The sequence below is a fragment of the Mustelus asterias genome, unplaced genomic scaffold (genome assembly GCF_964213995.1).
Source record: "Mustelus asterias unplaced genomic scaffold, sMusAst1.hap1.1 HAP1_SCAFFOLD_47, whole genome shotgun sequence".
Classification (NCBI taxonomy): Eukaryota; Metazoa; Chordata; class Chondrichthyes; order Carcharhiniformes; family Triakidae; genus Mustelus; species Mustelus asterias.
In genome coordinates this window covers 879,720-903,024 of record NW_027590122.1, presented here as the reverse complement: position 1 = coordinate 903,024, position 23,305 = coordinate 879,720, and the positions used below count along the sequence as shown (strand labels likewise).

Genomic DNA, 23,305 nt, shown 5'->3' with positions numbered 1-23,305 from the left:
TGTCAGTGCTGAAGTTTCACAGTGGGAGTGATTCCCAGAGTAACTGTCAATCAGATCACCATTGATGTCCAGGTTTGTGTAGTTTTAGTTGTCCTGATGTCTAACACACACACATCAATAAAACAGGGAATTCCTGCAAACAAACTGCAGCTTCTTCTCTGTCTGGACAGACAATGTTTGTTGAATAATTGTCCCAGTGGTTAACAGGCTCCTGTGAACTCATCCAACTCGTATTTTAATACTGACTTTAACAAATATATTTTAAATAGGTTTATTTTAAATGAGTTAAAACCAGCCTTAAAATGGTAGATATAGTATAATAACCAGAGTACTTTTCAGACTGGAAACTTTAACCTGCTGTTTCACTTTGATTTAGGAGCAGATCCCAGTTTTACACCAATCTCTGATTCATGTATCCAGCATTCACCGTCATTCTAAAAACAGAAGTTGCTGCAAAATCTCAGTACGTCTGACAGAATCTGTAAAGACAGGAACAGTTAATGTTTTCAGTTGAATGTGACTCTTCTTCAGTGTCAAAAGATTAGCTCTGTTTCTCTCTCCAGAGAGTCAGACCTGCTGAGTTTTTACAGCACTTCTTGTTTTTATTTACGAGTTCAGGACTCAGACAAGACAACCCACAATACAAATCTTACAACTGGGCCAGGGTTTATTAACATCAGCAGAAACAGACACCAATGAAAATGGTTCGGACCTCGATGTGATTAACAGCAAAATTCAGTCCTTGCAGTCACTCGTGAACATGTTGGTGTTTCAGCAGGTGAGGTGACTGAGTGAATCCCTTCCCACACACGGAGCAGGTGAATGGCCTGTCCCCAGTGTGAATTCGCTGGTGCTTTACCAGGTTGGATGATTGACTGAATCCCTTGCCACAATCAGAGCAGGTGAATGGTCTCTCCCCAGTGTGAACTCGCTGGTGTCTCCGCAGGCTGGATGAACAAGTGAATCCCTCCCCACAATGAGAGCAGCTGAATGGCGTCTCCCCAGTGTGAACTCGCTGGTGTTTCCGCAGGTTGGATAACTGAGTGAATCCCTTCCCACAATGAGAGCAGCTGAATGGCCTCTCCCCAGTGTGAACTCGCTGGTGTGTCTGCAGGTGGGATGAACAAGTGAATCCCTTCCCACACTGAGAACATGTAAATGGTCTCTCCTCCGTGTGAACTCGCTGGTGCCTCCGCAGGTGGGATGAACAAGTGAATCCCTTCCCACAATGAGAGCAGGTGAACGGCCTCTCCCCAGTGTGAACTCGCTGGTGTGACTGCAGGCTGGATAAATGACTGAATCCCTCCCCACACTGAGAGCAGGTGAATGGTCTCTCCCCAGTGTGGCTGCACCAATGAGTTTCCAGCTGAGAATGGGATCTGTATCTCTTCCCACAGTCCACACATTTCCATGGTTTCTCCATGGTGCAGGTGTCCTGACCTCTCTCTTGGGTGGACAATCAGTTGAAGCCTTGTCCACACACAGAACACGGGTACAGTCTCTCCCTGCTGTGAATGGTGTGATATTTATTCAGGCTGTGTAACTGGTTAAAGCTCTTTAGTCCGAGCACTAGAACGCTCTCACTCGAGTGTGGCAGTGTGTTGTGCTTTTCCAGTCACACTGATGGTCGAACTCTTTTCAAATCGACAAACTGGACAATAATTTCTCCTTCGAGATTCAAAGTCCGATGATATTCAGCTCCCATGGAATATGACTCTGTCAGATCGAGACGTGACGTTTGAGATTTCGGCCTGTGATTCCTCTTTCAATATCCTGTGAAACAAGTTTACAAAAGTCATCAGTGTCAGTACAGGATAGAAATTCAGAACAGGCAATTCTAGTTTCTATGGAACATTCTTTCCTATTTCAGTCCCAAAAAGCTGTGAATCTCCATCCCACACATTCTCCCTCCATTCTCACTCTGCTGTATCTAATATTCACCCTCCCAATTCTCCTGAAGGTGCTGATTGAGGCTGATTGACAGATCCATGCTCACTGCTTCCTGTCCTGGACACAGAGACCATAACAAATAGGAGTTGCAGTCGGCCATTTGGCCCATCGAGCCTTTTAAACTATTCAATGAGATAATTTGTTCATCTACCTCAGCATCATTCTCCCCACACTAAACCCATATCCCTTGATATCTTCAATATCTAGAAACCAATCAATCTCTCTCTTGAAAATAGTTAATGACTGAGGTTTCACTGTCCTCAGGGGTTGAGAATTCCAAAGCTTTACCACATCCTTGAGTGAAGAAATCCCCCCACATATTAGCTTTTGCTCCATCCTCTTGTCTGTTCCCCATAACCCTTGACACCCTTGTCAGTCAAAAATCTGTCTAACTGGAATATATTCAATGATCCTCATCCTCAACTGGTTCCTGTGGAAGAGAAATCCAAAAGACTAACAACCCTCTGAGGGAAGAGTTGTCTGGAAATATATAACGTAGCTACAGTTCCATATTACAAGATATTCAGATCCCAAGGAATATGACTCTTTCTAGATGTGACGGTTGAGATTTTTGCCTGTGATTCCTCATTCAAAATCCTGTGAAATGAGTTTACAAAAGTCATCACAGTCAGTATAGGATAGAAATTCAGAACAGACAATTCTAGTTTCTATGAAACATTCTTTCCTATTTCATTCCCAAAAAGTTGTAAATCTCCATCCATATCTATGGATTCTAGTTAAAAATGAAAGTGGATGGGCACTTGAAGGAAATAAACTTTCAGGAGAATGGGGATAGAGAGTGGGAATGGGACTGGAATGTTATACAGAGAGTCAGCATGGACTCGAGTTACCGAATGGATTTCTTCTGTGCTGTAATGGGCTTTATGACTGGAAATGTATAACATCGCTCCAGCATTATATTACAATGCAAGAAATAATAATAAAAGTATTTTATTACAGAAACATAAATAATATATCTAATCTGGGTACCAGATAACAACACCAGACAGATCTCTGTCCTATATTAACGTAAATGTCAGCCATCTCCTGGGGAAAGCTTCCCTTTAATTGTGAACATTAGAAAAAAGACCATCCTTTTAGACAGACAAATAAATGTGTCAAGCTGAGGGATCAAAGGATATTTACCAGGCTGATTCAGGGAATGGCGGGACTGATGTATGAGGAGAGACTGACGAGGTTAGGATGGTTTTCGTTGGAGTTCAGATGAATGAGGGGGGATCTCACAGAGACTTATAAAATTCTAACAGGTCGAGACAGGATAGATGCAGGGAGGATGTTTCTGATGGTGGGGGAGTCCAGAACCAAGGGTCACAGTCTGAGGATTCAGGGTAGACCATTTAGGACGGAGGTGAGGAGACATTTCTTCACCCAAAGAGTGGTGAGCCTGTGGAATTCATGACCACAGGAAGTAATTGATGCCAAAACATTGAATGTATTCAAAAGCGCCTCATACATCAGTCCCGCCATTCCCTGAATCAGCCTGGTAAATATCCTTTGCACTTGGGGCAAATGGGATCACAGGTTATGGGGAGAAAGCAGGATTAGACTATTGAGTTGCTTGATCATCCATGATCTTAATGAATGGCAGAGCAGGCTCGAAGGGCCAAATGGCTTCCTCCTGCTCCTATCTTCTATGTTTCTCTTAAATTTCTTTAAGAGAGAGAGGGACCTGGGCCAACCTTTCCTGAGTCTGCACCCTCCCTGGATTCACTTCCTTTCCCTTCAGTTGTTGCAATTCTCCAATTACCCCCAGAATGAGAAAAGAAAGTGTTTTACTCACAGATGTTGGCCTCTTTTAGGTTGAGACTGAAGGAAGTTTGAGTCTGTCTGAAGCTCAATCTTCATTCACACAAAGCCTGCGCTCTGATTGGCTGGAGGACCACGGTCTTTCCGGTCCTCCAAGTCTTCCTATTGGCCAGAGCTGGTGAGCGGAAGTGAATCAGAAGTGCGCATGTGCGGGTTTTGGGGGAATGCGCATGTGCGGGTGTGGGGCGGGGCCCGGGACACAGCCGGCGCACTGACCATTGTCTGTCCGGGTCTTCCAGCCTTTCCCATTGGACAACAGCTCAGCGTGGCTGGAGGACAAAGTCCCGCCCACCCCCACGTGGGGCTCCGCCCCTCATTGTCTGTCTGCGTGGGATTGACCAATGGGAACTCTGGAGGACCGGCAGTACTCGGGTCCTCCAGCCAATCAGAGCTCCCCCATTGTCTGAATGCGGAAGTTGCACAATGAGCTTGTTCAGCTGCTCACTCCTGCCCAGCAAAGCTGCTGCTGCTTCTCTCTGAATGAAGATTGAGCTTCAGACGGACTCAAACTTCCTTCTGTCTTCAACATCTGTGAGTAAAACAGTTTCTTTTCTCCCCCTTTCCATTTTGTTTCTCATTCTGGGAGAAATTGTTGACTTGCAGCAACTGATCACGAGAAATAGAAGCAGGAGCGGCCACCAGGCCCTTGAAGCCTGTCCCGCCATTCAATCCGACCATAGCTGACTGATGCTGGTTTCAACTCCTTTACTGTGCCATTTCCCCATAGCCCTCTATTCCCCGATCTATCAAATATGTATCCACCTCCACTTTAAATACTTCTAACGATCCAGCCTCCACCACCCTTTGGGGCAGAGAATTCCAGAGCTTCATCATCCTCTGTGAGAAGAAATTCCTGCACACCTCAGTTTTAAATGACTGACCCTTTATTTTGTTTGAAAATATCTCACCATCTACCCTGTCAAGCCCCCTCAGGATCTGAAATGTTTCAATAACTCCTTTGTCTTCAAAACTTCAAGGAACACAGACCTTGACAATTTACTCCCTCGTGATAGGACAACCCTCCTATCCCAGGAATTAGCCTGGTGAATTTCCTTTGGACTATGTCCAATATTACTATATCCTTGTTTAGATAAGGGGATCAAAACTGTATGCACTATTCCAGGTGAGGCATCACCAACACACTGTACAGTTGCAACAAAACCTCCCTGTTTTTAAACTCCAACCCCTTTGCAATAAAAGCCAAAATGCCATTTTCCTTCTTAACTCGTGTGGGACCTGCCTGCTCGCTTTTTGTGATTCATAGAGAGAAACAGACTGAATGTGACCTAGAAATCATAGAAACCCTACAGTGCAGAAGGAGGCCATTTGGCCCATCGAGTCTGCACCGACCACAATCCCACCCAGGCCCTACCCCCACATATTTACCTGCTAATCCCTCTAACCTACGCATCCCAGGACTGTGAGGCAATTTTTAACCTGGCCAATCAACCTAACCCACACATCTTTGGACTGTGGGAGGAAACCGGAGCACCCGGAGGAAACCCACGCAGACACGAGGAGAATGTGCAAACTCCACACAGACAGTGACCCGAGCCGGGAATCGAACCCGGGACCCTGGAGCTGTGAAGCAGCAGTGCTAACCACTGTGCTACCGTGTCGCCCGTCTGTGCTACCGTGCCGCCCGATTCATGCACAAGAACACCAAGGTCCCTCTGTACTTCACTCACCGGCAGCCTCTCCCCATTTAGATAATCTTCCTGTTGATTCCTCCTACTGAAATACATGACCTCACACTTCCCCACTTTAAACTCCATTTGCCAGGTTTTGAAGACAGAGGGGTGACTTTATTGCATCTTCCCCAACGCTCGACTCATCTTTCCCAGGCCCTATTCCTGTAGCCCTACATTTTTACCCCACTAATCCACATCTATTGGGACACAAAGGGGCAATTTAGCATGGTCATTCAATCTAACCCGCACATCTTTGGACTGTGGGAAGAACCTGGAGAACTCAGAAATCCACACAGACATGGAGAGAATGCGCATACGCCACACAGACTGTCACCCAAGGCCGGGATTGAACCCGGGTCCCTGGCACTGTGAAGCAGCAGTGCTAACCACTGTGCTGCTGTGGCGCCCTTTTTAAATAAACTACAAGCACAGATTTCTCTCGATCTACCCTCCTTCTTACAACCTCAAACAATTCAAGCAAATTTGTCAAACATGATTTATCTTTCATAGAACCATGTTGACGAGGTTTGATTCTATTCAGCTTTCCTAAATGATTGGCTATTTGCTCTTTGATTATTGACTCCAGCGTCTTGCCAATAATAGATGTTAAATTAACTGGCCTATAGTTCCCTGCCTTCTGCCTTTCTCCTTTTTTGACCAAGGTAGTCACATTGGCTGATTGCCAATCTTCCGATACTTTCCCGGAATCTAGCAAGTTACGAAAAATTTCAACAGAATTCTCCACTATCCCTTCAGCAACCTCCATTAAAAAGCTAGCGTGCAGTTCATTGGGTCCTGGTGACTTGTCCATCCTTAGCCACTGAAGGGAAAGGAAGTGAGTCCAGTCGGTACATTCCACACATTGTTAGTCCAGTCAGATAGACATATATCTGTCTGGCAGCCTGCATGGAGATTTCCAGCTCTCTGTGTCCAGGACAGGAAGCAGTGAGCATGGATCTGTCAATCTGCCTCAATCAGCACCTTCAGGAGAATTGGGAGGGTGAATATTAGATACAGCAGAGTGAGAATGGAGGGAGAGTGTGTGGGATGGAGATTTACAGCTTTTGGGGAATGAGAGAGAAAAGAATGTTTCATAGAAACTAGAATTGTCTGTTCTGAATTTCTATCCTGTACTGACACTGATGACTTTTGTAAATTCCTTTTACAGAATATCAGAAGGTGAGAACTTACAGACAGAAATCTCAAACCAAATGTCACATCAACATCTGACAGGATCGCTCAATTCATCGGGACCTGAATATCACTGACCTTTGAATCTCGAAGGGGAAATGTTTCTCTGTTCTGTCTGCTTCTGAAGATTTTAAGCATCTGTGTGACTGGAAAATCCGCAAGACACACACACACACACCTGAGTCAGAGTGCTCCAGTGCACAGTGGAAAGAGCTTTAACCAGTTACACAGCTTGAAAATACATCGCAGCATTCACAGCGGGGAGAGATTGTACCCGTGTTCTGTGTGAGATTTAACTGATTGTTTAAACTACAGAGTCACAAGGACACCCGCACCATGGAGAAACCGTGGAAATGTGGGGACTATGGGAAGGGATACATGTGCCCATCTCGGCTGGAAATTCATCGACGCAGTCACACTGGGGAGAGGCCCTTCAGCTGCTGTGTGTGTGGAAAGGGATTCACTCAGTCATCCGAACTGCGGACACACCAACTAATTCACACTGGGGAGAGGCCCTTCACCTACTCTGTGTGTGGGAAGAGATTCAGTCAGTTATCCAACCAGCAGAGACACCAGCGAGTTCACACTGGGGAGAGGCGGTTCACCTGCTCTCAGTGTGGGAAGGGATTCACTCGTTCAACCACCCTGCAGAAACACCAGCGAGTTCACAATGGAGAGAGGCCGTTCACCTGCTCTCAGTGTGGGGAGGGATTCAGAGTCTCATCCCACCTGCTGAGACACCAACAAACTCACGAGTGATTCCAGGGGTTGGATTCTGCTGTTATTGTTTCTGCTCTCAATTACATCCAGGACTGCATTTTGTTCATTCTCACAGTTGGTCAATGGGGAGGGTCAGAGGGTTTCTTTCTGCTGGACTGGCAGGTCTCACGACTTTGCCTCCAGTGGCTGGTGCTCGGAGGTTAAGAGATATTTAGTCAGCATTTCTGTTTGAAACCCCCCAAATGTTCATCCAATTTCCTTTGTAATTGTTTATTGTCTCCACTTCCTCCACCCTCGTAGGCAGCGAGTTCCAGGTCATTACCATTCGCTGCATCAGAATATTCTTCCTCACATCCCCCCTTCCTCTCTGACCCAAAACCATAAATCTGTGTCCCCCTCATCCTTGTCCCTTCAGCTAATGGGAACAGCTTTTCTTTGTCCACCTTATCTAAACCTGTCAGAATCTTGTCCACCTCCATCAAATCTCCCCTCAACCTCCTTTGCTCCAAGGGAAACAACCCCAGCCTGACATCGACAATAAAGAACAAACTCACAGAATATGTTAATACCTGAAATTAAATGGGAATGTTTAATTTCTGTTTTAAAGATATTGTGAATATACTTTCCTGGACAATAAAGAAATAACTCACCTTGGCTGTGGATGAATGGAATATATCAATCTGGTATCCACCTACAGTTAGTGAAAGTCTGGAATGTGTAGCTGGAAATCCCTCCCTAACAGCACTGTGGGTGTACTTACACCTCAGGCATTGTAACAGTTCAGGAAGGCAGTGTTGGCGCTGATCGTGGCCGAGGCAGCTACAGACAGCCACATATTCTGTTATAATTGAAGGACTGCAGATTGAATGTGAGGCATTCTGGGACTGGACTATCTTGACCACATTCGTGTGACTGTTCAGTTTCTGCAATCACGGACCATTAAAGCTGCTTAGCAGGGCCCCGACAGAGGACCTGGTGAGAATATTTACTCAGAATGAATTAGAATTAAACTTATTCCAGGATCGGCTGGTGTTCAGCGGCTGAGATACTTGAATCTGTAAAAAGGGGGTCTGACCAATCAACGAACGATGATAGGTAGTTGGTTCAAAGCGTTCCCAGGCATTATTTGAATTATTTTATCATACATTTATGACCTGATAGTCGGTGAAGTGACGGTATACTCCAAGTAGCACTGGATTGAAAAGCGGACTTCTGAGAGTAGATTCTAATGTTTATAATCCTATCCAAGCATGGCCAGTGAAAAATCAGAGCTCGAGTGGGGACCTGATGGGTCTCTTACCTGCCATTTGGAAACTAACAGTAAGAAACTTATCGATACAATGATAAGAGAATAGAGCCAATGTTTTGAGTCTGGATGACACTTCAGAAGAGCTCTTATGAAGGGTCACCCAGACTGGAAACATTGGCTCTATTCTCTCTCCACAGAAGCTGTCGGATCTGCTGAGACTTTCCAGCATTTTCTATTTTTGTTTCAGATTCCAGAATCCGCAGTATTTTACTTTTATGATAAAATGATTAGTTCTGATTGGAATCCCCACGACCCTCCCGCAAAACAGAGGGAGTGGTGGCAGAAGGAGAAAAAGGATAAGGATGATAAAGGCTGGGTTCTGATTCTCATGTCGAACGAACAAAACGAGTGAATCAGTTTATAAAGAACAGAAGTGACCCATCCCAAACAAAAACTGATCAAATTAAAATTATTCGGTTGAGGAAGAAAACAAAAAGAATAATCGATGAAGTTTAAAATTAAGTTTGTTTTGTTGTTCGAGAAGATTTTAAAAATTATGTAAAGTGACGTAATTGTGTGCCATGTTTTTTCTGCTCACTCCCCACCCCTTTAGGTTCTGTAGAAAAGTTAACCCTTTCAGCAGACAGTTCATTTGTTTTTAAATCGCCCAGAAACTTATGTCTATTTTGCTTTATAATTGAGGATTCACGGGAACCAGTTAAATGTGGAAATTTTAAGCATAGCCACCAAGACCATATTCACTTGCGGTGTGACCCCGAGTCAGGAACAGTTTCAGAATCAGCAACCATTACTGAGAACATGGCAGAGGGTCATGCTGCTGTGGATGTTCACCAGGAAATGGTTCCAGCTTTGCCAGTTGACTCTGCTGTGGGAGTGGAAGAGGAATGTTCATGTACAGATTCTCAAACTACCTCTTCACCTCCCATTCCAGAAACACCATTACAAGATTTACCAGTGGTATTGTACAGGTTGCAATGCAACCACAAAGCTCCTGACAGACTTCCGTATTGTTAAAGACATTACTTTGTTGTATTTCTGTCCTGATGGGGGATTGAAATTTAAGGGGAGGAGAAGTGTTACAGAGTGTTCTTCTCAACCTTTCTCCCTTCTGAGCACGTGCGGCCTTTGGGCGGGGTTTCAGTCTGCAAGTCCAGGCTGGTTCCAATGCTCCTGTTTCCTTTAGTTTGCCAATGATTTTTAAACTTTGTTATTTATTTATATGAAGAACATCGTGCTTTTAACAACACGTTTGACTACCTTATTTGTGGACTGAAGTTCCCACAATTGTAAAGCAGGAGATGAGTTAAATGGACAGCCTGAATTGAGAGACAATTAAAGAATAAATGATTAATTAATACAGATGTTAGAAAGGCTGGAAATGTAAATTTGAACACAAAAGTTTATAACTTTCAGAATTATAAACATTAAGAACGGTTAAAATGTTGTGGGGATAATAAAATGTTCCCTTCGGAGGATAACAGAATAGAAAAAAACAGATAACAAGACTTGTTAGCGTGGCGCGGTGCCACAGTGGTTAGCACTGCTGCCTCACAGTGCCAGGGACCTGGGTTCGATTCCTGGCTTGGCTGACTATGCGGAGTCTGCACGTTCTCCCCGTGTCTGCGTGGGTTTCCTCCGGGTGCTCCTGTTTGTTCCCACACTCCAAAAGACGTGCTGGTTAGGTGCATTAGCCATGTTAAATTCTCAATCAGTGTATCCGATCAGACGCCAGAGTGTGGCAACTAAGGGATTTTCACAGGAACTTCATTGCAGTGTTAATGTCAGCCTACTTGTGACACTAATAAATAAACTTTAATACTTTGTTAACCTTGACTGGAGGGAATGAATCAGCTCCTGATCAAGATGTCTCAACATTGAATGACTGATGTTAACCAATTATTGGTCAACACTCAGGCAACCCCAAACTAAGAGATATCGTTTGAGAGAAAGAATTGTCTTAAAATTCAGACAATGTGTGCAACTAGCTAAAAACCAAACCAGTTTCATTATTGACAAGTCATAGACCAATTGGCTAATTCCCAACAATTGGCTGAGCTGGGCTTTCTACATTTTGAAAGTATAAAAAAGGGGATTCGAGAAACCAATTTGGCAAAAGTTTTTAAAAGTTCAAGGTTTTTTAAAGTTTATTTATTAGTGTCACACATTCACACTGCAATGAAGTTACTCTGAAAATCCCCCAGTCGCCACACTCTGGCGCCTGTTCGGGTAAACTGAGGGAGAATTTAGCATGCTCTATGTATAACCAGCAAGTCCTTCGGTCTGTGGGAGAAAACCCACAGAGGGGGAATGTGCAGACTCTGTACAGACAGTGACCCAAGGTGGAACTCAAACCCGGGTCTCTGGCGCTGTGAGGCAGCAGTGGGAACCACTGTGTCCTACAGAAATGTGTTGGGAGCTGTTGATTTTACAAGTTATCCGTGTTTTCAGAGCCACCACTTCATGTCCTGGTCTGAGAGGGATGGAGGGAAGTTAAAGTTAAGCTTTCTCCTTTACTGTTGATCGATACTTTGATTTTTTATCTTTCTGACTTGTTACATTTTTAATGGTGAATAAACTTTCTGAATTCACCATTTAAAGTGTTCTTTCTTGCCATATGGTTAAGTCACTGGAACCTGGGTGAGTTATGATTAGGGAGGTTGTTGTAAACAAGTGAACCCCATAAATCTGAGTTCAAACAATTCAAAATTCTTACATATGGAATGCAATCCTTTATTCTGAGAGAAATTGAACATTGAAGTAAAGATGTTCTGCTTCAGTTATACAGGGTGTTGCTGAAACTGCATCTTGACGAGTGGCTGCAGTTTTTGTCTCCTATTAAACAAAGGATCGTAGAATCCCTACAGTACAGACAGAGGCCGTTCTGTCCATCGAGTCTGTACCAAACACCATCCCATCCAGGCCCTATTCCCATAACCACATGCATTTACTCCAGCCAGTCCGCCTGACACTAAAGGTCAATTTATCATGGCCAATCAACCTAACCCACACATCTTTGGACTGTGGGAGGAAACCGGAGCACCCGGAGGAAACCCACGCAGAGAATGTGCAAACTCCACACAGACAGTGACCCGGGCTGGAATTGAACCTGGGTCCCTGGTGTTATGATGCAGCAGTGCTAATCACTGTGCTGCCATGCTGTCCCATTTTATAAATACCATGGAAGCAGTTCAGAGGAGGTTTACCAGATTGATTCCCAATCCAGTAGTGTGAAATATTAACACTGTTTCTCTCTCCATAAATGTTGCCAGACCTAATGCATTTTTGCAGTTCTTTCTGTATTTATTTCAGATCTACCTGTAGCGGTAGGAAAAATATTTATTATCCAGGATAAATAAATGTCCTTCATCAGCTTTTGTGGATCATTTCAGTGGAAATGTGCTCTCCCAGGCTCAGAGAAGCAAAGTTGTGAGACCGGCCAGTCCAGCAGAAAGAAACCCTCCGACCCTCCCACTTCAACTGTCAGAATGAACATGGTTCAGTCCTGGATGTGATTAATAGCAGCATCCAACCCCTGTCATCATTCGTGAACTCGTTGGTGTCTCCGCAGGCTGGATGACTGAGTGAATCCCTTCCCACACACACAGCAGGTGAACGGTCTCTCCCCAGTGTGAACTCGCTGGTGCTCCCGCAGGCTGGATGATGTTCTAAATCTCTTTGTGCAGTGAGAGCAGCTGAACGGTCTTTCCTCAGTGTGAGTGCGCTGGTGGATAACCAGATCCCGAGAACTTTTGAAACCACTGCCACAGTCAGAGCATTTAAAGGGTCTCTCCTGGGTGTGAGTGAGATTGTGACTCAGCAGGCTGGATGAATGAGTGAATCCCTTCCCACACACACAGCAGGTGAACGGTCTCTCCCTGGTGTGAATTCGCTGGTGCTCCCGCAGGTGGGATGATGTTCTAAATGTCTTTGTGCAGTGAGAGCAGCTGAACGGTCTCTCCCCAGTGTGAATCCGCTGGTGGATCGTCAGTTCCCGAGAGCTTTTGAAACCATTTCCACAGTCAGAGCATTTAAAGGGTTTCTCATTGCTGTGAGTGACTTTGTGTTTTGACAGATTGGATAACTGCATAAATCCTTTCCCACACACCAAGCAGATGAATGGTCTCTCTCCAGTGTGAACGCGCTGGTGTCTCTGCAGATCGGGTAAATGAGCGAATCCGTTCCCACACTCAAAGCAGATGAATGCTCTTTCTCCAGTGTGAACCAACCGATGTCGCTGCAGATGATATAACCGAGTGAACCTCTTCCCACACACAGGACAGGTGTATGGCTTCTCTCCGGTGTGAATACGTCGATGAATTTGCAGCTCAGAGGGGGTTTTGCAACCCTTCCCACAGTCCCCACATTTCCACGGTTTATCCATGTTGCAGGTGTCCTTGTGTTGCTCCAGGTTTGACCATCAGTTGAAGTCTCACACAGAACAAGATTATAGTGCCCTGCTGTGATGGTGCAATATTTTTTCAGGCTGTGTAACTGGGAGACTCTTTCCACAGTCACTGCATGGGAAAATCTCAGTTGATTGTGTGTGTGTGTGTGTGTGTGTGTGTGTGTCAGTCCTGTTCCAGTCACAATGATGTTTAAAGACTGCTGAAGCCGATAGAACAGAGAAACATTTCTCCTTCTGGATTCAAAGACCGAAGATATTCAGGTCCCGATGAATTGAGTGACTCTGTCAGATGTTGATGTGATGTTTGGTTTGAGATTTCTGTCTGTAAAATCCTCAACTTCTGATATCCTGTAAAAGGAGTTTACAAAGGTTATCACTGTCAGTACAGGATAGAAAGTCAGAACAGACAATTCTAGTTTCTATGGAACATTCTTTCCTCTCTCATTCCCCAAGAGCTGTAAATCTCCATCCCACACACTCTCCCTCCATTCTCACTCTGCTGTATCTAATATTCACCCTCTGATTGAGGCTGATTGATAGATCCATGCTCACTGCTTCCTGTCCTGGACACACAGAGCTGGAAATCTCCATGCAGGCTGCCAGACAGATATATGTCTATCTGATTGGACTAACAATGTGTGGAACATACCGACTGGATTCACTTCATTCCCTTCAGTTGCTGCAAGTCCCCAATTTCCCCCAGAATGAGAAAAGAAATGGAATGGGGGAGAAAAGAAAAAGTGTTTTACTCACAGATGTTGGCCTTTATTAAGGTCAAACCAAATAAACAAACTCAAGTTAAATCAGGACAAAGTAAAAGGGGCAGCTCCCCAAAAGGAGGGGGAACAGCCCGAACAAAAATCAAAGTACAAAGGAAACTTAAAAACATCAAATCATAATGTGATTATTAGGGTCGATAACACACCCCAACCCCTGCAGTGCCCAACGGGGGCGGAAGGCGTCAAGCGCACCCATGGACATCGCATGTTCCCTCTCCAGGGACACCTGGCCGCGAACGTAGCCGCAGTAGAGGGGCAGACAGTCAGGGTGGACGGCCCCCTCGATCGCCTGCTGCCTGGACCGATAAATGGCGCGCTTTGCCAGGCCCAGGAGCAGGTTCACAAGGAGGTCGCCATCCCGACCCGCCCCTCTCTGCGAGGGTTTCCTCCGGGTGCTCCAGTTTCCTCCCACAGTCCAAAGATGTGCGGGTTAGGTTGATTGGCTATGCTAAAAAAAATTGCCCTTTAGTGTCTTGGGATGCATAGATTAGAGGGATGAGCGGGTAAAATATGTAGGGATATGGGGGTAGGGCCTGGGTGGGATTGTGGTCGGTGCAGACTCGATGGGCCGCATGGCCTCTTTCTGTGCTGTAGGGTTTCTATGATTCTATTGTCCCTCTGAAGACAGAGGTTCTGAACCAGCCCCTGAAACCACGCCCATTGTGACCCGCCACCGACAGCAGCGCATGCGCTCCGTCTCCGCTGAAACAAGATGGCGGCCGATAACCGGGGCCTGTTCCCGGGATAAAAGCCTGGGAGCTGTATACCCGGGACCTGCAGGGTCTTATTCGGGCCGTGCGGCCTACAGCGGATGTTTGTGAAGCCATAGCTCCCTCCCTCCCCCGACTCCCGGCTCCATTTCTCCCGCAGCCCCACTGACTCACCCTCTGAAAAAAGCCGCTCCCGCATTCATAGGGCTCCGAGCAAAGTGACACTGCGCACGCTCCAGATATAGCACTGCGCCTGCGCAATAGGCTCCTGTGGAATGAATAGGACACTTTCACACCCGCAGGGGCACCTGGGAATTAAAGGCGTCATTGTCAATCAAAGACAATAATAGAAAATTATCTTGTGCAATTAAGATCAATTAATTTTTAAAAATGCATTCCTCGGAATTTGTGCGCTGCCATTCTCTATTTCTAAAATTGATTTAAACCAGTGCTCTCCTGTGGGAATACCCCGAGTTTTTAAAACTTTTCCCACTGGATTCCTCCCCTCTCTCTGCTCTCCTGAAGGTGCTCACACTGGCTGGGTAAATCCCACAGAGACTGGTTTCTTTCACTTTCTTTCTCCTGATGCTAAATATTCTGTTTTATGGAATGATACATCACAGATGGAAACCACTTGGCACATCCTGCCCAGTCGGGCTGTCTTTAAGATCTGTCCAATTAATCCCACAGCCCTGCTGGCAGAGTGAGAACAACATCTATTTATACTGCAGCAATGCAGAAGGTGAATGGAAAATGTTTTCCAGTTGCATACCTTTCAGACACACTCACCCCTAGAAAGATAAATTGGCCTGTGTACTAAGAACAAAGAAAATTGCAGCACAGGAACAGGCCCTTCGGCACTCCAAGCCTGCACCGACCATACTGCCCGACTTAACTAAAACCCACTACCCTTCCAGGGACCATATCCCTCTATTCTCATCTCATTCATGTACTTGTCAAGACGCCGCTTAAAAGTCAAGACCGTATCTGCTTCCACTACCTCCCCCGGCAATGAATACCAGGCACCCACCACTCTCTGTGTAAAACATCTGCCTCATACATCTCTTTTAAACTTTACCCCTCGCACCTTAAACCTATTCCCCCCAGTAATTGACTCTTCCACCTTGGGAAAAAGTTTCTGACTATCCACTCTTTCCATGCCTCTCATATCTTGTCGACTTCTATCAGGTCTCCCCTCAACCTCCATCGCTCAAGTGAGAACAAACCAAGTTTCCCAACCTCTCCTCATAGCTAATGCCCCCCATACCAGGCAACATCCTGGTAAATCTTTTCTGGACCCTCTCCAAAGCCTCCACATCCTTCTGGTAGTGTGGCGACCAGAATTGAACACTATATTCCACGTGCGGCCTAACTAAGGTTCTATAAAGCTGCAACATGACTTGCCAATTTTTAAACTCAATGCCCCAGCCGATGAAGGTAAGCATGCCGTATACCTTCTTGACGACCTTCTCCACCTGCATTGCCACTTTCAGTAATCTGTGCTCCTGTACACCCAGGTCCCTTTGCCTATCAATATTGTTAAAGGTTCTGCCATTTACTGTATATTTCCTATCTGTATTAGACCTTCCAAACTGCATTACCTCACATTTGTCCGGATTAAACTCCATCTCTCCACCCAAGTCTCCAACTGGTCTATATCCTGCTGTATCCTCTGATGGTCCTCATCGCTATCCGCAAATCCACCAACCTTTGTGTCGTCCGCAAACTTACCTATCAATCCAGTTACATTTTCCTCCAAATCATTTATATATATTATATATATCCTGTGTGAATTCGCTGTTGTGTCCAAAGACTGGATGGCCCAGCAAAATCCTTCCCACACAAGGAGCAGGTGAACAATCTCTCCCCAGTGTGAACTCGCTGATGTGCACTGAGGTTGGATGAACATGAGAACCCCTTTCCACAGGTGGAGCAACTGAACGGCCTCTCCTCAGTGTGAATTTGCTGGTGTAACAGCAGGTGGGATGAGATAGTGAATCCTTTCCCAAACACAGAACAGATGGCCTCTCTCCAGTGTGACTGTGTCTATGGTTTTCCAGCAAGTACAGATAATTGAATCCTTTATCACAATCATCACATTTCCATGGTTTCTCCATTTTCCCAGCCCCAATGTGACCGTGTCGATGGGTTTCCAACCGGGCTGGATAATTGAATCCTTTACCACAATCCTCACATTTCCACGGTTTGTCCATGGTGCTGGTGTCCTTCTGTCTCTCCAGGTTGGATGATTAGTTGAAGCCTCATCCACATACAGACCATGGTGTGATGTTTTTCAGGCTATGTAACTGGTTAAAGCTCTATCCACAGTCAGTTCACTGAAGCACTCTCACTTGGGTGTATGTGTGTGTCTCAGTTCTTTTTCTGTCACATTGAATTTTGAAATTTTCTCCCACTGACAAAACAGGGAACGATTTATCCCTCCACTGTCAAAAGCAATCATATTTAGGTCATGATGAATCGAATGGCTCTGTCAGACTTTGATGTGAAGTTTAGTTTGAGTTTCCTGTCTGTGACTCTTCCTCTTCTAGTTCCCTGCACAGAGTTTTAAAAAACTGCTTCAGAACAGACAATTTCAGTTTCCACGAAACATTTCTCTGTCTCATTTATCTTGAGCTGTAATCCCCATCCCACACACTCTCTCTTGTCCCTGAGCTGAAATCAAACTCATTGCCCCAACTCCACTCTGAGCTCAGCTCCCTCTCCCTCCAGCTGGATTCAGTCCTGCAGGCCATGTGCAGATTGAGAGTACAATCAAGGAGTCAATTATTTTCCTTCCAAGTCAGGGGACGTGCAGCCCCACTGACTCTGTTGTTACCACAATGGGCACACGTGCTCTGCTCACCAATGAAACACCACGATGACCATTAACATGGGCCTGTTCCTTGGAAAAGCTCCATTTTATTTGTGCCACAACAGCAGGGGAATTACCTCCTGCACAGGCACAAAGGTATCATCAGTCACAGAAAATAATTGCAGCTGGTGTCTCAAACCTCATTTTACCATTTGCTCCCAGACATTCTCAATTCAATTTTGAAATGCAAACTGAAATCTGGCAAAGTGGGGTAAATTAAACACATTTTAATGGTCATTTTCAGAATGACTATTCCCAAGAATTAATTCCTAAGTCAGTAAATTAAAATTCTCATCAGCAATGTAGGCAGCACAGTGGTTAGCACTGCTGCCTCACAGCTCCAGGGACCTGGGTTCGATTCCCAACTTGGGTCACTGTCTATATGGAGTCTGCCCGTTCTCCCCATGTCTGCGTGGGTTTTCTCCAGATGCTCCGGTTTCCTCCCATCATCCAAAGATATGCCAGTTAGGTGCATTGGCCATGCTAAATTGCCCCTTAGTGTCCTGGGATGAGTAGGTTCGAGGGATTAGCAGGTTACATATGTGGGGTTATGGGAATAGGGCTTAGGTGGGATTGTTGTTGGTGCAGACTCGATGAGCCGAATAACCTCCTTCAGCACTGTAGGGATTCAATGAAATACTTTGGGAGAATTGCTATTTTAATGGGCATTTTCACAAATGCTATAAAATGATTTTTCAAAACAAATTAATATTTTAATGATTAATAAATAAAAAGCATTTAATAAAACAACCACCCAGTGTGGGGTTCAGGATTCTAACTCAGGGTTTCTGAGCTCCAGGAACCACTAACTGAACCAGCCGGGAATTGTCTCCACAAAACTTCCCCAACTCCCTCCCGGGAAAAAGCTGCAAACCCGGGAGCTGCAGCTTTTTACTGGGGGTGTTGGAGCCTCCAGCGGGTGTTTGTGAATCCTCCCCGCCCACCTCCCAGGGTTTCCTTCCTTCCCAGAGATCAGAGTCCTCATTGATTTGAGGCCAAAGTGTAACCTCTTATTTATTGTCCCCCTCCCCCATCCTCTGATGTGAACCATCCTCCAGTGGCTGAGCCAGGATGGGGCCGTGAACCTGGGCCTGTTCCCGGGAGGGAGGGAGGGAGAAGCCGCGCAGCTGCAAACCAGGGAGCTGACAATGATTCTGAAGGGTTTGCGGATCCACAAAGTGTTTCCAAATCCTCCCAGCCACCGCCTAACGCTGACTCCGCTTCTCCGGGACAAACAAGCGCCAAGGACAGCAATGACACTGCGCATGCTCCACATCACAATGCCCGGGGACTGATTGACGGCAACTCCGGACCAATAGGAAGAGGGGGCGGGGCTGGAGGACCGAGCGGGAGCGGCTGGTCCTCCAACAATCGGAGTGAATGAGGGGCGGGACCTGAAGCATGCGCAGTGCGGGGAATGGCGACAGACGGTTTAGAAAATTGAACAACACATCAACTATCTCCCTCTGTTCAGACCCGAGAATGAAGCCCAGCAGGACCCGAGAATGAAGCCCAGCAGGACCCGAGAATGAAGCCCAGCAGGACCCGAGGACTCATCAGCCCACAGCTCCAACAGTTTGCTGAGGACCACTTCCCTGGGAATTGTGCTTTTTCAGAGTTCATCCCACACTTCTGTTTTCTGATTTCCAGCTGTTTCTGAGTTTTAACTGTATCCTCTATTGTGAACACCGAGGCAAAATACTTGTTCAATTCATCTCCCAGCTCCTTATTTTTCATCATCAATTCCTGGACTCACTTTCTATTAGACAGTTAAGAAATGAGGTGGAGCAAGTGACTGAAGTGTCAGTCAGGGAGCACTATTGGGAGCACCAATAGTTTCAAAATAGTTCTGGAAAAAGATAGGACAGGTCCACAGGTCAAGGCCCTAAACTGGAGCAGCGCCACTTTTGTGGGCATTAGGCAGGATCCAGCAGATGTCGATGAGGTGAGTTTGTTTGAAGGGAAAGGAATGACTGGCAAATGGGAGGTTTTAAAAGTGTGATATCAAGAATCCAGGGGCAGTATATTCCTGTTAAGATGCAGGGAAAGAATGGTAAATTTAAGGATCTCTGGCAGACAAGGGACATTGAGGCTCTGGTCAGGTAAAAGAAGGAAGCATACATTGGGTTTAGGCAATCGGGGACAAGTGAATCACTCTGACTATAAAAAGTGGAAGAAAATACTGAGGAGGGAAATCAGGAGGACAAAAAGAGGGTCTGATATGGATCTGGCAGGTAAGATTAAAGAAAATTCCAAGAGGTTCGAGAGCAATATTAAGAGTAAAAGGGTGGCTAGGGAGAGAATAGATCCCCTTAAAAATCAGTATGGCCATCTGTGTGTGGAGCCACAGGAGATGGGTGAGATTTTTAATGAATACTTCTCCTCTGTGTTTACTGCGGAGAGCACCATGGGTGCGAAAGAAATAAGGGAAACAAGTGGTGATGTCTTGGGCACACGCATGTTACTTGGGAGGAGGTATCTGCAGCCTTATAAAAGCAAATTACTGCGGAAGCTGGAATCTGAAACCAAGAGAGAAAATGCTGGAAAATCTCAGCAGGTCTGGCAGCATCTGTAAGGAGAGAAAAGAGCTGATGTTTCTTGTCTCGATGACCTTTTGTCAAAGCTCTGAAACATCAGTTCTTTTCTCTCCATACAGATGCTGCCAGACCTGCTGAGAATGGGGAGAGAGTGTGTGGGATGGAGATTTCCAGCTTTTGGGGAATGAGAGAGGAAAGAATGTTCCATAGAAATTGTTCTGAATTTCTATCCTGTACTGACACTGATGACTTTTGTAAACTCATTTTACAGGATATTGAAAGAGGAATCACAGGCTGAAATCTCAAACATCACGTCTAGACGTGACAGAGTCATATTCCTTGGGAGCTGAATATCATCGGACTTTGAATCCAGAAGGAGAAATGATTGTCCAGTCTGTCGATTTGAAAAGATTTGAAATGTCAGTGTGAGTGAAAAAGCATCAACACTCTGCCACACTCGAGTGAGAGTGTTCCAATGCACTGACTAAAGAGCTTTAACCAGTTACACAGTCTGAATAAATATCACCCCATTCACAGCGGGGAGAGACTGTAATCTTGTTCTGTGTGTGGACGAAGTTTCAACTAATTGTCCACCCAAGAGAGAGGTAAGGACACCTGCACCATGGAGAAACCATGGAAATGTGTGGACTGTGGGAAACGATCCAGAGCCCCATCTCTGCTGGAAGCTCATCGGCGCGGCCACACTGGGGAGAGACCATTCACCTGCTCTCAGTGTGAGAAGGGATTCATTCAGTTATCCAGCCTGCAGAGACACCAGCGAGTTCACACTGGGGAGAGGCCATTCACCTGCTCTGTGTGGGAAGGGATTCACTCAGTCATCCAACCTGCAGACACACGAGCGAGTTCACACTGGGGAGAGGCCATTCACCTGCTCTCAGTGTGGGAAGGGATTCATTCAGTTATCCAGCCTGCAGAGACACCAGCGAGTTCACATTGGAGAGAGGCCGTTCACCTGCTCTCAGTGTGGGAAGGGATTCACTTGTTCATCTAACCTGCAGACACACCAGCGAGTTCACACTGGGGAGAGACCGTTCACCTGCTCTCAGTGTGGGAAGGGATTCACTCAGTTATCCACCCTGCAGACACACCAGCGAGTTCACACTGGGGAGAGACCATTCACCTGCTCCCAGTGTGGGAAGCGATTCAGAGTTTCATCCACCCTGCTGAGACACCAGCAAGTTCACGAGTGATTCCAGGGGTTGGATTCTGCTGTTATTGTTTCTGCTCTCAATTACATCCAGGACTGCATTTTGTTCATTCTCACAGTTGGTCAATGGGAAGGGTCAGAGGGTTTCTTTCTGCTGGACTGGCCGGTCTCAGCCTCCAGTGGGCTGATGCTCTTTGAGTCTTGTTGCGAATACCTAGTTTCAAATTTCACAAGGATCACAGAGTGACAGGGTGTTAGGAAGTTCAGAGATATTTAGTCAGCATTTCTGTTTGAAACCCCCCAATGCCCATCCAATTTCCTTTGTAATTGTTTATTGTCTCCACTTCCTCCACCCTCGTAGGCAGCGAGTTCCAGGTCATTACCATTCTTCCTCACATCCGCCCCCCCTCCCCTCCGCGCCTCTGATCCAGAACCTTAAATCTGTGTCCCCCCTCGTCCTTGTCTCATCAACTAATGGGAACAGCTTTTCTTTGTCCACCTTATCTAAACCTGTCAGAAGCTTGTCCACCTCTATCAAATCTCCCCTCAACCTCCTTTGCTCCAAGAGGAACAACCCCAGCCTGACATCGACAATAAAGAACAAACTAACAGAATATGTTAATCCCTGAAATCAAATGGGAATGTTTAATTTCTGTTTTAAAGATATTGTGAATATATTGTCCTGGACAATAAAGGAATTGGAATAACTCACCTTGGGTGTGGTTGAATGGAATATATCAATCTGGTATCCACCTACAGTCTAGTGAAAGTCTGGAATGGGATGGGATGAATAAGTTGATCACTTTCTCTGGGAGATATTTACAACTTTGTCCATGAACTTTGTTTGAAAGCCCGGCCACTACATGAAATATCAGCACCATAACAGGGGGAGAAAGAAAGACAGACACTCACTTTGATCTTTTCATCAGCACATCTGAGAGTTAAGAATGTGTGACATGATTTTGGGATACCAGAGTGAGTGTGCAGATGTGATTCGTTACATGTGAAAAATAACAAGCCTAAATTCATGGTGAGATGGAGTGAAGAGCGGGTCCCAAACACACACAGCTACTTGAGACACTGCAGGAGATGAAATGGTTAATGTGGCCACGGGATTGAGACAACATTGTGACTCCATCAAGGCATTGACACACACTCCAGAGAGAAACTGAGTTCAAAACAATCAGGATCCAATTAAACACACTGCACATGGACACAAAGTGAGGAAAATTAAAATAAAATGGATAATATTATAGATTGGGACAATTAAGGGCTTGGGGGAAATAACACAGTAAGAACTGTCCACAACTTAGATAGGGGTAAAGAGAGAGCTGGAGAATCTTTTACATCCATGCTTGATCTGTTGCTTGAAGCATCTGTCCTTATGTACAAGTAACCTAGAACTCACGGTGCTCCTTCAGGAGTAGGAAAGATCAAGTAGATGTTACCCCAGGCAGGGCCAGAACAGAACTGGAAAATAACGGATTGAAATTGAGTGAGGGGTCAGAGAGAGAGTTCTCCCCCCTCAAGGTGTGGACTGTAAGAATCCTGGGGGACCCCCTACTTTGGGTTTTCTTGCTAATGAGTGAATATTATATTAGATTCTATAACTGGCTGTGCATTGATTTTGAATTTGATTGTTACACTTCTCCTGTTTTTATTCCTGTTGTGATTACGCTCTGAGTAAGGATGGTTGGCAGGTGACAGGATGGGAAATTGTGGTTTGGATCTTCATTAACCAAATGTTTTATTGATCCGAAAGGTGTAAAAGGGGTCAAACTTCAGCAGAAATCCAGCAGAGCTGAGAACAGGCGACTTGCTCTGTGGGAACAGGGAGATAAACAGCTCCCAGAGGACAGAGAATACAGGAGTGCCTTGAATCCTAGATGACACCTGGGTGTCACGACCACCATGTTTTCACTGCTTGGCATGGGAATGCTGACTCCCTGTACCAGGGACGGAGTGTGGGAAGACAATTGTTTGAGAGTTTGACATGGCTTGGGCAGGTACAGATGGTTCAATGACAGGTTTTGTAATTGGTCCGTTCACGTGTTAGCTGAGCAATGATTGTGTTAAATCAGTCTCCATAGACTTTGTGATGTAAAAAAGTATAAGAAGGGATTCCCGAGCACAGAGATTTGTCGAGGTTTTACATATTGCATTGACTGGTGCCATGGCATCTGGG

At 45.6% G+C, this 23,305-nt stretch overlaps 3 protein-coding genes across 3 annotated transcripts in view; 2 read left to right on the top strand and 1 right to left on the bottom strand.

Moving 5' to 3' along the window:
- LOC144483173 (uncharacterized) overlaps positions 1-21,163 on the top strand; it is a 950,558-nt gene extending 929,395 nt beyond the window's left edge. The window contains 2 exon segments of the mRNA XM_078201968.1: positions 20,619-20,762; positions 20,764-21,163. Of these exon segments, the coding sequence (XP_078058094.1) occupies positions 20,619-20,762; positions 20,764-21,163 (544 nt within the window).
- On the top strand, positions 4,193-8,029 carry LOC144483161 (uncharacterized). The gene is made up of 2 exons (XM_078201956.1): positions 4,193-4,308; positions 6,637-8,029. The coding sequence occupies exon 2, from the start codon at positions 6,996-6,998 to the stop codon at positions 7,416-7,418; it is 423 nt and encodes a 140-aa protein (XP_078058082.1). The 5' UTR covers positions 4,193-4,308; positions 6,637-6,995; the 3' UTR covers positions 7,419-8,029.
- Positions 11,470-23,305, bottom strand: part of LOC144483143 (uncharacterized) — a 40,893-nt gene continuing 29,057 nt past the window's right edge. Inside the window, exon 2 of the mRNA XM_078201935.1 lies at positions 11,470-12,181. The gene's annotated coding sequence lies outside the window, so the exon portion shown is untranslated. The remainder of the gene's footprint in view (positions 12,182-23,305) is intronic.